At 45.2% G+C, this 16870-nt stretch overlaps 1 protein-coding gene across 3 annotated transcripts in view; it reads left to right on the forward strand.

The window, feature by feature from the left end:
* LOC144129160 (sodium- and chloride-dependent glycine transporter 1-like) overlaps positions 1–16870 on the forward strand; it is a 94538-nt gene that overhangs the window by 65020 nt on the left and 12648 nt on the right. For all 3 annotated transcript variants that reach the window (XM_077663113.1, XM_077663112.1, XM_077663114.1), the window contains exons 2-11: positions 2751–2961; positions 6516–6650; positions 7576–7719; positions 8319–8472; positions 8985–9117; positions 9403–9537; positions 10951–11054; positions 12689–12926; positions 14484–14612; positions 15078–15177. In XM_077663113.1, the coding sequence (XP_077519239.1) occupies positions 2751–2961; positions 6516–6650; positions 7576–7719; positions 8319–8472; positions 8985–9117; positions 9403–9537; positions 10951–11054; positions 12689–12926; positions 14484–14612; positions 15078–15177 (1483 nt within the window). The remainder of the gene's footprint in view (positions 1–2750; positions 2962–6515; positions 6651–7575; positions 7720–8318; positions 8473–8984; positions 9118–9402; positions 9538–10950; positions 11055–12688; positions 12927–14483; positions 14613–15077; positions 15178–16870) is intronic.

Genomic DNA, 16870 nt, shown 5'->3' on the forward strand with positions numbered 1-16870 from the left:
GTCCCGCGAAGTTGCGTCCCTCGACACCTCCGGCTGTTTAGGAATAATGGTTTCTAGGCTCGACATATCTGTCACGATTAGAGAAGGCGTGGGTGGGACGATGCGCTGCAGAAATGTAGCTCGTTGGTGGCTTTCTCGCTGGCGGCGAGTTGCTCACCAACGATTCGATGTTGGATTCTTGAGGACTGCTGTCGTCACGCTGGTACCACGGTTCGGTTTGGAGTGTAATAACTCGGATTTCAGCCGAATTTCTTTCCTTCTTTATCTCCAACCTAATTACACTATGGTGGTATTTTCTTTTGCGTATTCTCCCGACATTGCCTCGATAATGTTGCAATTTTTCTCACTGCGTAATCAGGGCAAAGTTCTAAGTGCACTTGTTGATAAAAATATGAAGAGAATAATCTTTGAAATTTTGGCTACGCTAATGGAATCGCAAGCTCGTACCTGAAAACGCATTTTCATGTACATCTAGGAATAGTTTCTTTTGACAGATACTCATGTTTTCTTTCTTTAATTGAAGGTTGACTTTCAAAAATGGATTTAATTCAAACAAACGTTACGAACAGGAGTGCATTTTTCCTCTCGACATTGAATTCGTTACTCTTTTTGCATTTTAACAAGAGTCTAACTTACAGGCTCTTAAAGCCGTCGTTGGTGTTCACGGAAGTATTGTCGCTTAACAAAGTAACAGGCAAGTACCTGAATGATAACATCACAGTATCGCTGATTTCAAAATGCAAAGATGAGTCAAAGGAACGCCTGTACATTAAAAAAAAAGGACGGCTAATCAAGCTATCAAACGAATATAGCAACGATGTGGACAGGCGTTAAATCATGAACACTGACTGGCAGGGGCTCAAATAGCTAAACCATGTTACTCTAGACTAAGGGGTGAGCAAGCCCCGTACGTAAACGCGACGGGTTGTCGTTAACTAGACACTGATTTAGTCATCTCCCCTGGATGGACATGACTAATGAATGGAGTGCATAGAAAGTGCGGTAAAATGGAGAGCCGGTCTGAGGCCGAAGTATGCAGCCTTAACTCACTGCAGCGTTACGCGCTTTGCCTTGCTAAATTCCTTCCGCGGGTGGTAGTGTATAGATTCCGATAAGAATTTGTAAAACCAATATATAAGCGAAGGAAGCTAAGCCCTTATTCTAACGAGCAAGGTTTTAAGATAATTTAAGAGGGTAATGCTCTAACATTCGAGGATAGATATGGCTATCTTAGCTCGTGGAGTTTTGAGATAAAATATCCCCAAGATGGCCGAGCAACACGGCCTAGCCAAATGTTACCAGTTAAAAGGCATGTTTTTCGTTTTTTTATTTAGAATTTTGTGGCGACCATTTAAGGCCACAGGTGGACATGTTAAACGTTCAGGTTTTCTGACAATCCGCCGCGGTGGCTCAGTGGCTATGGCGCTCGGCTGCGGACCTGGAAGACGCGGGTTCGATCCCGGCGGCGACGGTCGCATTCCAGTGGCGGCGAAATGCTGGAGGCCCGTCAGTGTCACTGCACGTTAAGGAACCCCAGGTGGTCGAAATTTCCGGAGCCCTCCACTACGGCGCCCTCATAGCGTGGGTCGCTTCGGGTCGATAAACCTCCATAAACCAAACGAAACCAGGTTTTGTGACTGAGGCATTGAGAGAGGACGCAAAGAGCAATCTATGAGCTTTTAGTGCTAGGATCTTCACTATTCAGAGACGGCAAAAACGACATGCGCGGCTTCGATTCGATGTGCTCAGAGGTTGCATCCCCGAGATTGATTGTAGTTTCCTCCCATTTAAATCAAAGCGTCATGCGCTGGTCCTGCATCTCTTTCCCAAATCGTACCTATCAAAGCGGGGGGCAAGAGCCTTTTACAAAGGCAGCGGGCGCGATGCGGCTTGTTGCCGTTGGTGCCTTTCAGCTAATGCCCTCGATGACCGATGGTGATGATCCCGGAGGCAACGATCTTTGCCGCCATACTCTGCGTGCAGTGCCCCATCAGCGGATGCATAGCTCGATCAAGCAAAACCATTACGGAGCTTTTATCCTGGAGCGTTCACGCTTTGGTGCGTTTCGCGCTTCTCAAAGTTATGCAAGGTTAGGACGGCGTGTATTTTACGCCGCTGCGAAGAATCCAAGCCAATATTTGCTCGTGACTGGTGGCCTTGGATCCGAGGTTCTGTGCTTTTTATTGTGTGATCGTTTAGGACCGTTTTCAGTGTGCGACGGCTCAAATTGTGAGGCGTTTGAGCTTTAAGAAAGAACCCTGATCGTGTTGGAGCATATTCTCAAGGACGGGAGAGAGCGACAGCCGATAAAATAAATGGCGGGAGGTTAACCAGACTCTGATGGTGCCGTTTGCTGTTCTCCGCGTGGGAAGAGATTGATTGATTGATTGATTGATTGATTGATTGATTGATTGATTGATTGATTGATTGATTGATTGATTGATTGATTGATTGATTGATCGATCGATCGATCGATTGACTGACTGACTGACTGACTGACTGACTGGTTGATTGGTTGATTGGTTGGTTGGTTGGTTGGTTGGTTGGTTGGTTGGTTGGTTGATTGATTGATTGCTTGGTTAGTTGATTGGTTGGTTGATTGGTTGGTTGGTTGATTGATTGCTTGGTTAGTTGATTGGTTAGTTGATTGGTTGGTTGATTGGTTGATTGGTTGGTCGATTCGTTGAATGATTGATTGATTGATTATTTATTGATTGATTGATTGGTTGATTGGTTTTCCTCCTCCGCAGAATGACATGGAGCAGGAGTTTCCCCGGGTCAGCTCCCAGGTGCCGCTCTCCCCTCGGGGAGGCGAGGATGAGGAGCGGGGTTCGGACGGCGAGTACGTGGAGCGCGGCACGTGGACCGGCCGCTTCGACTTCATCCTCTCCCTGCTGGGGTACTCCGTGGGACTTGGCAACGTCTGGCGGTTCCCCTACCTCGTCTACAGCAACGGGGGCGGTGCGTGTACCCTTCCGTCCCGTCTGGTGGAAAGGTTTCAGCTGCGCCAGGGAAAAACAGTAGCTGACATTTTTTTTAATTTAGAAATTTAACTAGTGCGCGAGATAGAGTACGGCGAACAGCTGTTTTGGACGTGCGGTTCGTTATTCTAAGCTTGTGACTGGGCCCCGCCGCGGTGGCTCAGTGGTTAGGGCGCTCGACTACTGACCCGGAGTTCCCGGGTTCGAACCCGACCGCGGCGGCTGCGTTTTTATGGAGGAAAAACGCTAAGGCGCCCGTGTGCTGTGCGATGTCAGTGCACGTTAAAGATCCCCAGGTGGTCGAAATTATTCCGGAGCCCTCCACTACGGCACCACACTCTTCCTTTCTTCTTTCACTCCCTCCTTCATCCCTTCCCTTACGGCGCGGTTCAGGTGTCCAACGATATATGAGACAGATACTGCGCCATTTCCTTTCCCCAAAAACCAATTAATATTATTATAAGCTTGTGACTGGAATTTCAACAAGCTCGTTTTGTAGTACAAATAAATAAATAAGCACGTCATTTAATGATTGAACAATTCAGCAACATTTTTATATTATTGAGCGCGAATTGCGTCACCTAGGATTGTTAATTATTGAATAAATCTCCGAGCAAATCTCAAGAGCTTCATTGCTACGAGGCGGCGCGCACAGACGAAGGACAAGAAAAGACGCGAGAGCCAAAAGTGCAACAGTTTGCCGTCGTGATCTGAATAAAGCAAGTAGGGGTAACAGTTGCTCAGTTTGTCATTCGAATAAGACTAGTAAGCGAGCGGGCCCGCGGTTGCCAGCTACCTGGGACGTTAGCTTTGCGACAGCTGCGGCTTAGTGGTTACTGGTTGGCTGGCCACGTTGACTGGGAGCAAGTAAGCGCAGAAGCCCGCCGTCCGGCTTTCAGCGAGCAAAGAATGTATGCTTCCGACTGAGAAAGTGTATGCATAATGTAGCCCAAAAGGGACCTACTCTTAAAAGCTGCGCTACTTGGCATAGTAATCTGTTGCAATCTTTAGAGACAAAAGAAAGTGGGGAAGGGTTAGGACAACGTTTTGGTCTCTCAGTAAAAAATCAAAAATGAGAGGGAATTTAGGGCCAGGCGTATAAAGACTGGCATCGTTAATGCATTCGAAACTGACCAGACTACAATGGTAAAGCAAGGTGGGGATCTGTTCGAGAGATTTGGCAATCGCCGCGTTTATAAATTGAAGCCAGAGGATATAATAATTGGTTTTCCTGTGTAAAATATTATTTAGCTTTTGCCTTTTTCTGCTAACTCGAGCACATTTTCGCCTTTGTCTATAAGTTGAAATTTGAAGGAATTTTATTTTTGGTGTTGGCTAGAGAAAAAGATTACAGGCTGCTTGCGCCTGTCAGAGCCTCTGCCTCCTAAAGTTCAAAATAAGCTTCTATGCATAGCAGGTCTACTAGGCTTTTGGCTAACACTGATATGTATTTCGGGTTTTCTTGAAAGCAGCACAGTAAATTGGGGTCAATATTGGAGCAGGATGGTTTCACTCTGGTCCAAAATTTGCAGGACCAGCATTTGCCAATACATTCCCAATATTTTGCCGATTACCTGTGCTGCTAGGGAACCGTTGGGCGAGTAGGTTTGTTTATGCGAGTGAGAATATAAAAACTACCGTGTGTTTCCAATTATTCAATACAGATTTTTTCTTTGAGAAGCTATGGGCGACACGGCAACGCGGTTTTGTGTAGGTGGGTTGTACAGCGCATGGCGGACATTCCGTACCTCATAGAGCTCCTTAATTAAATTATTAATTTACTAAATTTAACTAACTTTTTTACTCTAGGGGGCAACTTTATGTCGCGAAATTAAAGGCCGCCAACATCAGAGGTGAGCCCAGTTTTTTTTAATTTTTTAATATGCAGTGTAGTTCAAGATACAGAACGTTGAAAATACGCATTTGAAAGGTCGTTGGGTTGCCTTTCCCCCTTTGCATATTTATACAGTGGCATCGCTCGCATTTATAATGTAGAAAATACAAAGTACGGTTTGTGCAAATTAGGATGTAGGCGCAGTTAAACTGACTTTCACAAAGATACTACGCGCAGTGACACCTTTTAAAAATGTGTAATGCCAGAAAGTCATCTGGGCTAGCTTTAAAATGCCTATTTTTGGCGTTCGATATTCTGAACGAGGTTTTCGGTTAAGAAAATATAAAAACTAGGCTCTCCTGCGGTGTTGTAAACCTTCAATTTCGCAACATGAACTTGCCTTATAAAAAAATTGATTACATAAATTTAGTTCTCGCTATGTATAGAGCTCTACCCGAAACATAATGTCCGCCATGCGATATAATTCACCTGGGCAAACTGTACTCTAGTATCCTCATGACTTTTCAAAGAAAAATCTGTATTGAATAATTTGAAACATCCCCTAAATTGTAACATAGCTTTACATATTGGTGTATTGAACGTGCATAACTTTATGATTGACGTGGTCAGCCACATATATAATGTCATAAAAAAAAAGATTTTTTTCTTTTTGCTTTCGTGATGCCTCTTTCTGCTTTCTGCATGTTGTGTTTCCATCTCGTCCGAGTGTATTTGTGTGCAGTACCCGCTTTTATTTGCCATGATTGACCGACTAGCCCAACAAAGCACGCTTTTAGCCTCTTTTTGCATTTCTTTTCATTGACTTTCATGTTTTTTTCACATTGGTAATTAATGTACTCACATCCTGCGCGATGTAGTGATCTAATGCCAGGTTCCCAGTGGAGAGTGCTTAGTTTAGGACGCGTTCCCGGAGGATTTCTGGAAAACGCCTTTCATTTTCAGTAAAAGAATATTTATTTTTGCGCCAACATTGCGCCTGGACGCTCAACTGCGCGGGAAAATCAACTGTTCTGTCTCTCTGCACACCAGTTTCGTGAAATCACATAATTTGTGAAAACTTGTGATACCACAAAAAAGGAGATCTTCGTTCAAAACCCGCGCAGTTAAGTACAGATTTCCTTAATAAAGGCCAAAAGAACGCAAGAAATGGAGCCTAAGTCGACGAGCTGGCCGTATCGTTCAATAGAGGGCGCAACAAAAAGCTCAGGTGGTTTATCTGCGAGGGACATCTGGCGCCCCCAATTGCACTCCTACTGCCCTATCATCAAACCTCCCTTAATAGGCCTTGTGCTTTCGATGGCCGTTTACTCTAGTGTCCGCATGTGTTTGCCCCTAAATCAGTAGGAAATTCTGCATAACACAAAGCGTATCAACTCACATCTCTTTGTACAGCTCTTTGTTGTCTTTCATGCCTCCGAATACCTCGAGTACTGCCTGGGCCGCCTTGCTCAGCGCGTCCTTGGCGACAAAGTCCTTGGATTCATCGCCTTCGTATGCCACGTGGAGATACTTATCTCGTCCTGCACGCGTTATTCTGATTGGTCGAGAAGCTCAGGCGTGGAGGGGGTGTCGTTTATGCACGCGTTTTCTCCCCGCGTCCCCATTGAGAGCGGGAGGAAAAGAAAAAAGAGACTGAGGAGTTGCTCTCTCAGACTCCCCACCTCTTGTGTGCCTCGCAGGAGCCTTCCTGATCCCGTTCTTCGTGATGATGATCCTCGCGGGACTTCCGCTCATGTTCATGGAGCTGTCCTTCGGGCAGTACTCTAGTCTGGGGCCCATCGCCATCTTTGAGCGCTTCTGCCCTCTCTTCCACGGTACGTGTTTCCCTCTCACTTCCCCCTGTGGGTCTCGGATTATAGGGAACGTGGCGCCTTGTGCTTCCCTACTTCTGCTGCCCGCATATGCGAGCAGTCTTGACACTCAGCGCGCTGGGCTCATACCCTTAGTCACGCTTTAATGTTTTTCCGTGCCACTGGACTGCGCTGCCCAGCACTGCCCTCACATCAGAATGCGGGAAGAGTAACGAGAGGTTGAAAGAGGTCAGCAAAACCCAATATAACATGGTTTTCTGAGCCTTACGGCTTACACGAGGGTATTTTTCAATAAGTTTAGTTAAGTTTAGATGGCCAACTTAATACTGACATATGCTTCTGCTTCTGCTTCTTTATTTCGAAACACATAGTACCGCAAATTTTCTTTCTTGCCTAATGCGTATTATTTTGTGTGCGGTTCGAGGCTTGTATTTAGCATGAACGTCAACCAAAAAAAAAAAAGAGAGAGAAGACAGGAACTAGACAAGTGAACTCAACTACAAAATCTACACTGCGGATTAAGTTCAGCTTAAGTTTATGAGGATGACATATTTTTAATTAATATTCCTAAATTCTCACTTTCACGCGAAAACGAGTGAAGCATGACCTCCCATGGCTTGCTAATAAATTTACAAATTTATATCAAATTCATATAAGAGGGGCGCCAATGGGGAGGAAACTGGGGTAGGAAGGGTGCGGTTTGCACTGGACGTTACGCCTCCTGACTTGTGATCTCTGCGTTCCTATATACGCCTTCGTTTCGTAGCGTCACAGATGCCCATTGTAAAATCGATGAATTCGCTTTATATCTTTCTTCTCAAAGTACAGAATTGACATGACATCGGTCGTGGCCAATGCCGGCGAACTTTTCAGTGTATGTGGGTTCGTAGGAGAACCTTTCAGGACTGCGCCTGAATTCCTCCCACAGGTCTAGGCTACGGTATGGTGATTGTGTCCGGCATCGTAATGCTCTACTACAACCTGATCATCGCTTGGACGCTCTTCTATATGTTCGCCTCGTGGTCGAAGACGCTGCCGTGGGAAAAGTGCGACCCGGAGTGGTGCACTCCAGGTGAGCCAACCTACCAGTATGTCTCCTTTGTCTCCCGAGCTCTCTTTGCCCTACGCCAGCAATCTTGAAAAATAAACTGCATCTTTTGTGTATTGTCCCGAAGAAAGCTTCATCTGAGGCCGAGTCAGCACTGTTTTATTTCATATTCCTGAAACTTAATTGCAGCACGTAGCTACGAAACTAAGTTTAAGTAATTTATATTTCTCAAGAGCTTTTTCTCCTTTACATTTTCTTCGACATTCGTCCCAAACTTGTAGTGCACAGCAATGCTCGCCATCATAAATTCGCTCGCTCATTGGTTTACATTTATTTAACGTATGTTGCTTTGCTTTGCGCGGCGGGTAGCAATGAAGATCAAAATACGGGCGGGACAGAATGAAGGGCTTGCATGTCGAGGTCGGTATTACATTGTTTTAATGAACATCACGCTACTAGAGCTTTACGGCCAGGCATTGGCTAAACATACCTGTTCTGGTACTTTTCTCAGCTTAACATGAAGGCGGATTGCTACGATGACGGCGGTCACTGCCATATTGCATATACAATTACCTAGGCACATTGCCTCATTATGATTTCCTCTGGTCATCTTTATTTTCCAGCTTGTTATCAGTACGAAGACGCTGACGCGTGCTTTAGGACCAACGGGTCCTACTACAACCAGACATGCTTCAACCAAAGTATGGCGCAAGAACTGAATATATCAGCCCTTGTAAAGAACATGGCAAAACGGACTCCGTCGGCTGAATACTTCAGGTAATACCAAACACGTTGAACCAAGTGATATTATTCGCCGCGGTGCGTGGCTTCATTTGATTCGTGAGTCACAAAACGTAAACGCTTATTTAGACTTAGTAGCGTGTGTATAAAGGAGTAGTTTTCAGGTAAATTCGTCATATTATGACTAATTCCTATGACTGTGTTTCATTCGTTCAGAAAGAGTGTTGAAAACCTCTGAAGTTTTGTTCTTATTTTAAGGAGAATACAGAACAAGTTGTGAAATGGATCAAATGAGCTATGAAATATCTTAATGTAAAACATTACTTGTGAAATGAATCAAATGAGCTATGAAATATCTCAATGTAAACATTACTTCAGAATTTTTTATTTTTCATGCTATTAGAAGCAAGAAGCCTGCTTTGAAAGACTGCGCAGTATCTCTTAAGCGCCCAAGTTCTTCCCTAAGCAGCTACTGTTGAGATCCCAGCGTTAGCGACAGCCACTGTTATCACAGCAACGTGGTAACGCGCGTCTTGTTTGCTTTGTAGGTTCTTCGTGTTAGGAGAGTCGCCAAGTATACGAGAGACGGGAGAAATTCGGTGGCCTTTGGCATTGTGCTTGCTGCTTGCCTGGATCATTGTCTTCCTATGCCTGTGCAAAGGCGTCCAGTCCTCGGGAAAAGTGAGTGCGCACTCCTCCCTTCTCCGTGTACAACTGTCCACTTTGTAGTTCATCCGGCGGTGTCTCATGAATAATCGATGAGGTACATGCTTTGGACGATGTTGGCACGATATGATCCTTGCTGCCCGAAAAAAATTAGTTTCATATGCCTTGTCCGTGAAAACGCCTTTCTTCTTATTAAAAAAAAGCTCTCATTAGATTTGGATTATCCTCACTCTCTGCCGTTCTCCTAATACTTAGTACGAACGGAGCAAAGACAGCCGCTTCCTGCTCCCCCTATTCCAGGTGGTGTACTTCACTGCCCTGTTTCCCTACGTGGTGCTGGTGATATTATTTTTCCGTGGCGTCACCTTGCCCGGTGCCTACGAGGGCATCATGTTCTACGTCACGCCCAACTGGAGGCTACTGCTCACCCCACAGGCGAGTACACTGATTCTGACGTCAATGTGCTCGCGAACGTCGAAAGAGCGAATTAACCCTTTGACGCGTATGTACAGTCGGGCACAAAAGTCTCTGGACCGCTTACTTCCTAAACGAAGCCGATAGCTCTATTATTAGCTGCCGACTTGAGACGTCACTTGTGGAGGTGAAAGTCGAAAGTCCTCTTCTTTCACGACCACAACTGTGGTCTCCGACCAGCGGGTAATAATAAAGCTATCGGCTTGATTCTTTTACGGAGCATGCGGTCCGGAGACTTTTGCCCCCGACTTTGCGCAATTGGGTACAAAGCGAACTATAGGCTTTTTTTTTAGAATTGGCTGCACCTAGTAGTGAGTTCAATGCTTCAGGTGAATTTCTCCTCCTTCATCTCTCAAATGAGCTGGTTTTTTATGCCATATAGCGAACGCAGTAATTTCTATTTCGCAGAATCTCAGAGAGCTGCGTACTACATCGTCCTCCATTTTTGTGCTCACATCTTTTTTTTTTAAGTTTCAGCCGTAACGTGCACCTTCGAATAAAAATTATTTCCATGATACTTCGGGCATTCACTTAATAAATATCGGCAGTTCGATTTTGCTATTTTCACCAATTTCGTCAATTATTTCATTTCGATGGAAACAAAAAAAAATGGCGTGACAAAGAATTAAGCTGCGGCCAAGCCTGTTTGTTTTTGCTTTCTATCGGGTATTATTTTGTGGAGAATGATCGCCTACGTGAGCCATGCGACGTTTTTTTTTTTTCAGTAGGTCAAAAAGTTACAATGACCACTTTGTTTAGACGCGTGAAGTTTGTGATAAGTTCAGCTTTGAGAGGAGCATGAGCTGTAAAAATAAGTTTATTAATACGTATAACAAGGACTACAAAACTGTAGCTCGCGCGCTTGGGTGTAATTCAGACTGACTGTCGGTCCAAGATCGACGCTTCTCAGAAACTACAAGCAGCGCGAGTGTCTGCGGTTTACGAGAGAATAATAGAGAGTGAACTGAGCATTGCATGAAACTAGCACTGCTATCCTTCTTTGCATTTTTGTACTACGAAGTTTGGCAAGTTGCGTGCAGCATGTAATTGTAAATATCGTTTATACCAAAAATACTTTTTGAGCGCTCGCCTACCTGCCTAACCACTAATGCGATCCTTCTTCTTGAAAGTAATCCAAACCTCGACATTTGCAAGCAAAAGTTTTTCCAGTATCCTTGGCCACGTATCGTCAGGTAGCCCATGAAGCTGGTTGGCGAGGCTTTATATTTTTTAAACCACATCTCAACGTTCTCTATATTCAAACAATGTTTTTTTTTTTTTGCTAGGGGACAAAATGTCTGCTCGAGCCTGTTTCCTGTGGAGTGTCCTGTGAAAACAAAATTATGATTCGCTACGGTTGTTCTCTGTCCCCAGGTCTGGGGAGATGCAGCGGTGCAGATATTCTTCGCTCTGAGTCCAGCCTGGGGCGGACTCATCACACTTTCGTCTTACAACAAGTTTCATAACGACTGCTACAAGTGAGTTCCTTTCTTCACATGGAGTGTAATAAGATGGGCTGATGCGCTTATTATTGGTTGCTTCTGCTTTGATAGCATCCGGCGGGCGGCAGGTTTCCCGGGCGACCTAGAATTCGAAATCCAGTAGTATATATACGGAGTGCTATGCGCCAGCGTGTTTCCGAGCTTCTCTGTGCGCCGATGCAGCACTCTTTGAATCGAATTTAAGTGAAGAGAACGACTTTGCTCGTCAATGATGGCTACGTACACCTGAGGGCTAACGTGCTTCTCCATGCAGAAATAATGGCACAAATGGATATTTTGATAATGGAAATTCTAAACTGCAAACGAAGAATTGGAGCGGAAAATTATGCAAAAAAGAAGGCACGGATGTGAAAAATGACGCGTATTTCCATAAGGATAACGGCAACTTTTGCTTAGGAAAAATTACGGCACACTATGGAAAGAACTCGGCCTCTAGAACTGTCTCTTATGAAAAGGAAAATCGATAACATGAGCTGACGACAGGCGGAACAACTGATGCAGGCTTTCAGCGCTTGCAGTTTAACATGTTAGAACCTTGTCATGTGAGCCTGAGAACGTTAATGTCTTGTCTTTCGAAGTTCCGTGCGCTAGCACCTGCGCGGGGAACAATTAACACATTTTTGCGCTATTTTAGAAAAATTGAAATTTGTTTTTCTGGGAGAAAGAAGGCGCAGTATCTGCCTCACATCCCGGCGGACACCTGAACTGCACCATAAGGGAAGGAATAAAGGAGGGAGTGAAAGAAGAAAGGAAGAAAGAGGTGCCGTAGTGGAGGGCTCTGGAATAATTTCGACCACCTGGGGATCTTTAACGGGCACTGACATCACACAGCACACGGGCGCATTTGCGTTTCGCCTCCATCGAAACGCGGCCACCGCGGTCGGGTTCGAACATTATTTTAGCTTGGTGTTCATAAATCCTTTACTTACTATCTGTGCACTCACGTGGGTGCGTAGACCTATTTTGTTCCTTTTTAGCTTTTTTTTTCTGAATTCCTGTTTTTGTTTTTAGCGGAAGGAAACGCTGACACAGGAATGCATTTCGCGCTCTGTTTGTGCATCGAATCGAACGATAGTGACTGGTGCGAATTCGAGAACGATATATAATTTTTTGTCGTTATGCCTCAAAACGTGGAGGCTAATGAAAAGGGTTCAGCTTAAGGGCAACGCAGCTAGCCATGGAAAGAAAAATGATAGGTGTAACGGTGAGAGACCGGAAGCGGGCAGAGTGGGCGAGGGAACAAACTCGGGTTAATGACATCCCAGTCGAAATCAAAAGGAAGAAATGGGCTTGGGCAGGGCATGTAATGAGAAGGGAAGATAACCGCTGGTCCTTGAGGGCAACGGCTCTAGAGAAGGCAAGCGTAGCAAGGGGAGGCAGAAAATTAGGTGGGCGGATGAGATTAGGAAGTTTGCAGGTAAAGAGTGCATGCAGTTGGCAAAGGACAGGGTTAATTGGAGAGACATGGGGGAGGCCTTTGCCCTGCAGCGGGCGTAGTCAGGCTGATGATGATGATGGTGATGGTGATGATGATGATGATGATGATGATGATGATGATGATGATGATGATGATGATGATGATGATGATGCATTTCTCGCGGCGCACGCAGGGACTCCCTGATCGTGTCCGTGAGCAACGCGCTGACGAGCATCTTCGCCGGTTTCGTGATCTTCTCGGTGATCGGGTACCTGGCGCACGAGTTGAACGTTGAAGTGGAGCACGTGGTGGACCAGGGCGCCGGCCTCGCCTTCATCGTCTACCCCGAAGTGGTGGCTCGGCTGCCGGTGGCGCCCCTGTGGGCTTTCCTCTTCTTCTTCATGCTGCTCACGCTCGGCCTGGACAGTCAGGTGGGCTATGCGCCACAGCTCACGTCCGTTTCCGCCTGCACCTCTAGGAACGCAGCAGTTGTGCAGTTTACAGAGCTTGGAATTTCTACTGACACAACAGAGAGGCAGAGCTGGGCTCTGTAGAGAAAAGGTCAAGCCTAATTTCAAGTTAAGGACTGGCTGTTCCAGGCGTGGAATGGTGCACTCAAGTGCGACTATGATGTGACCACTGCACATGTTCATATTACACGCCTATGCAGCCACGCAACATCTTCTACCTATCAAAACATGGAGTTCATGAAAATCAGAATCACCTCTTGTTACCTTCTGGAAAGTCTGCCTCGTTCACAGTGAGGCTAACAGTACAAAGCCCGGCTATAACCCTTAGATGTCATGCATCCCTTAGCCGTCGTCCATTATGAAACGCTACAGCTGATGCCTGTGTAATAACTGCTTCTAAGTATAACGTTTCTCCTTGCCTTTACACCACTATCAGGATGACGGCTGTTCACTCTGTCACGAATGCCGGAAATATTTGCCACTTGTAACTAGTTCTATGGAAGAAGCCTGTTAGAGCTGCCATTTTTATTATTAAAATACAAAAACGTATGCATGTTTAAAGGTTTTTACAGACTTTGTGGTAGCGAAATGGTGAATATAAACGCACTCACTCCCACCCTACGACCATAATTTCACATTTGAGAATTCGCCGGGCCCGCACTGAACTGCCTCGCTAAACTAGACCGACTGACCCGATCATTCAAAGTGAGTCACGTTGATGAATGTTACTGAATCTGCACACCCGAGCGCTAACATTTGTAAAACAGAACGGGGATTTTAATTCTAGTCGAGTATGGCAGTAATGCGTCGCCACGTTATGCACACGATTAGCAGGAATTCGTCACCAGCGCTTCTAGTTATTTTGGCGGGCGGCACGGGGCGCGTGGCTTTGAACGTTCGGAAATAGCGAGTAGACATCGTCCGTGACGCAAGAAAGAAAGGGAGCGACCGAATGCCTCCTGCTGAAGCGACCGCTAGGCTTAGCAGCATTGTCTGTGCGCCATCTCGAATTGCTAGTAATGTTCTTAGTCCTGCAGGCATTTCATAAGAAGGCGCGAAAAGGTAACAGCGCAGAACAGCTAACACTTGATTCAAGTTGGCATGGCAAGAGTTCAGGTTAACGGACTTACTATTTTGAGCATTAACAGCTGATGGCCTCTTTATAAAAAGACAATTAATTTCCCACTAAGAAAGGCAAGAAAGTTGTGCATGACTTAAGAGTATTGCAGGGCATTTGAATGCTGTTTACCTCTGCCTTCTATTTACAACCTCAAGAATTGACGTCGATAGGCAAATGCCCTTGAGTGGCACGCGCAACTTTCGGCTTATCGCATAGCTATGTATCATTTCCATCGCTTCATACAGGTTTTGCAACCAGTAGCTGGCGTTTCTCTAATGTAACGGCATTTCATGTGGACACTTTTCTACGGCGCCATATTTCCCCGCCTGTTTTTTTTTTTTTTTTGTTCGCCCTTTGTACCGCAGTGAGACAAGCACGTTCACCGTTTCCTCTTTCAGTTCGCCCTTCTGGAAACCGTCTCTACTGCCATCTTTGACCGGTTTCCGAACCTCAGAGAAAAGAAGACCCTCGTGGTTCTCGCAATATCGGTCTTTGGCTATTTCGGAGGGCTCATTTTCACAACGCGGGTAAGCCACCTTGCTACATTTTTTTTTTGCAACTTTACTAGCTGTTGTACTGTTTGTGTTTACTTTCATATTTACCATGGAAATAAGTGCGCTATTCACATTCATCGTTGCTGACGATAACGTTTTTCAGTCGGCAGCTTCGACAGTGCTTCGGTTCATATGGCAGTCGTCACGTTAAAGAACCCCAGTGGTCGAAATCCCCGAAGCCCTTCACTATGGCGTACCTCATAGCTTGAGTCGCTTTGGGACGTTAAGCCCCCAGAATCCTCAGAAAATAATGGTTTACTGCAATCCTGCTGCTAGCTATTAGGTTTGAGTCACGGTCTAGGACAAATTTTGCTGCAGCTCTCTAACTTTCATGTTTAACTGTATGGCTGCGCTAGCCGCATCCTAATCAGTAATGTTTTTTTCTTCTTGACTGTTGCAACTAAAAAAGCGTCGACATCTTTCATCTCTTACTCGCAGGCCGGAGTGCACTGGCTGGAACTCTTCGACAAATATGCTGCCAGCTTGTCCGTGCTAGTCATTGCCATAGGAGAATGCACACTTATAGCTTGGTACTATGGTAAGTTCGCAACTATCAGTGACGTATGTTTTGAACACAATGACCCTTAAGCTCTACCCACGGCTACTTTCTATGTCTACGAGGCGTGCTATCTGCACTTGACACAGATAGCCTGCCTGTGCATGAGGCAGACAAAGCTCAGCTCCGGTGAAGTCATTGCCCAATCATGCGTTCATGTGGTCCGCTTTTTTTTTAGTTCCTTTTTCTTTATTGAGGGTGCATTCACAGGCATCCTCCCTGTCCGTTTGTACACTAAACGAAACCGCTGGATTAAACGTACTGGCATTTTAGGTGGCTCGTCCAAGCCCAAGGAAATCTGAACGAACGCTTCTTGTTGGCATTTCTGCCACCGCGCGTCGCGTGGCGCTGAACATTCATTATCACGGCGGGAATTTCGAATAATTGATTCACTCCATTAATTTTCAGCGGCCGTCTGATATAGTTTCTTTGTGCGCAGGAAGCTGCTTTTAGGTCAGATATTGCAGCGAAGAGGCTTAGTCGGCCATGATAAGCAGCATGTTAGTGCAGTCTTTGGGGACTTTCTACTTTTCCGTAAATTTAATGCATAAAATGTTCCCATTGAGTTGAGGTGGCGCTAGTTGCTGAAGCTCAGGAAAGCTGAACTTTAGACGCAGTTTTGAAGCAACAAAAGGATTGTAGGAAATCAAGAAAAAGGAGACTAAGAAGTTTCTAGGGAGTATTTGTTCTAGGGCTCTTTTAATGAGAAACAAGCTATATTACATCAAAGACATAGGCAGAAAAACAAAGAAAAACTAGGTATGAAACGAGTGTTGTTGTCTCAACCCGGCACCAGTGTTTAGACAATGGCGGTTAGTCTTCCAGGAAGGACTTTTCATGTAGAAGGTGCGACTTTTTTATACATGAAACTAGAGCTAAACAACAGCTGACATCGAAGAGTCAACAGCCCATGATTTCTTTTTCACCTTTTTTCCACTCTTCTCAGTATTTTCTCACCTCTTTCATTTCATTTCTCCATTCTGCCTGCTGTCCTTTATTTCCGCTGCCCCAGCTCAGGTGCTTCAGTATCGATGGCAGATGCCGGGGCTAGCAAAAATCTTTTCCTTCCTTTTTACTATTATTTTTAATAAAACCACTACCACCACCACCACCAGTATTTTCTTGTCAGTCGTTCTGTCACTGTTGTCAATCATTTCAATCCTTTATTCTCAAGAAAATGACACGTCTCGTGAGATGATACCATAGATTCAGAATAGTGCAGACATGTCGCTCATTTTTGCATTAGAGTGAAATGAGACAAAGTGAACGCCCGATGCGCCTTTTTACGCAGTGACCGTGTCAAAAATTTAGTGACAACGACGAATTGACTCTAAAGGGAGTGACCCCTGCTTCGAAGGGCGTCGCCATGTCAGTAACGCAATCCTTTTTGGGAACATAAAAGTCGCGTATGATAAAACAGGAAAACATCGTTTTCGCCCTAAGCGTACACAACGTATTTGTCTAGGTTATGTTTTAACGCAATCGCTTCGCCTATATCAAATTTCAAATATTTATTCCAACATTACACCATACAGATATAATGTCGAGGATGGCAGGCAGGCTTGACCGGTCCTGCATCCTGGTGTACACTTGGCAGTGCAGCGGTGGCAGACAGCTCATCAGAACACAAGAAGTGAATAAAGAAAGCCCAAAACAAAACATAGAAACATTCACA

Source organism: Amblyomma americanum, chromosome 4 (assembly GCF_052857255.1).
Source record: "Amblyomma americanum isolate KBUSLIRL-KWMA chromosome 4, ASM5285725v1, whole genome shotgun sequence".
NCBI lineage: Eukaryota > Metazoa > Arthropoda > Arachnida > Ixodida > Ixodidae > Amblyomma > Amblyomma americanum.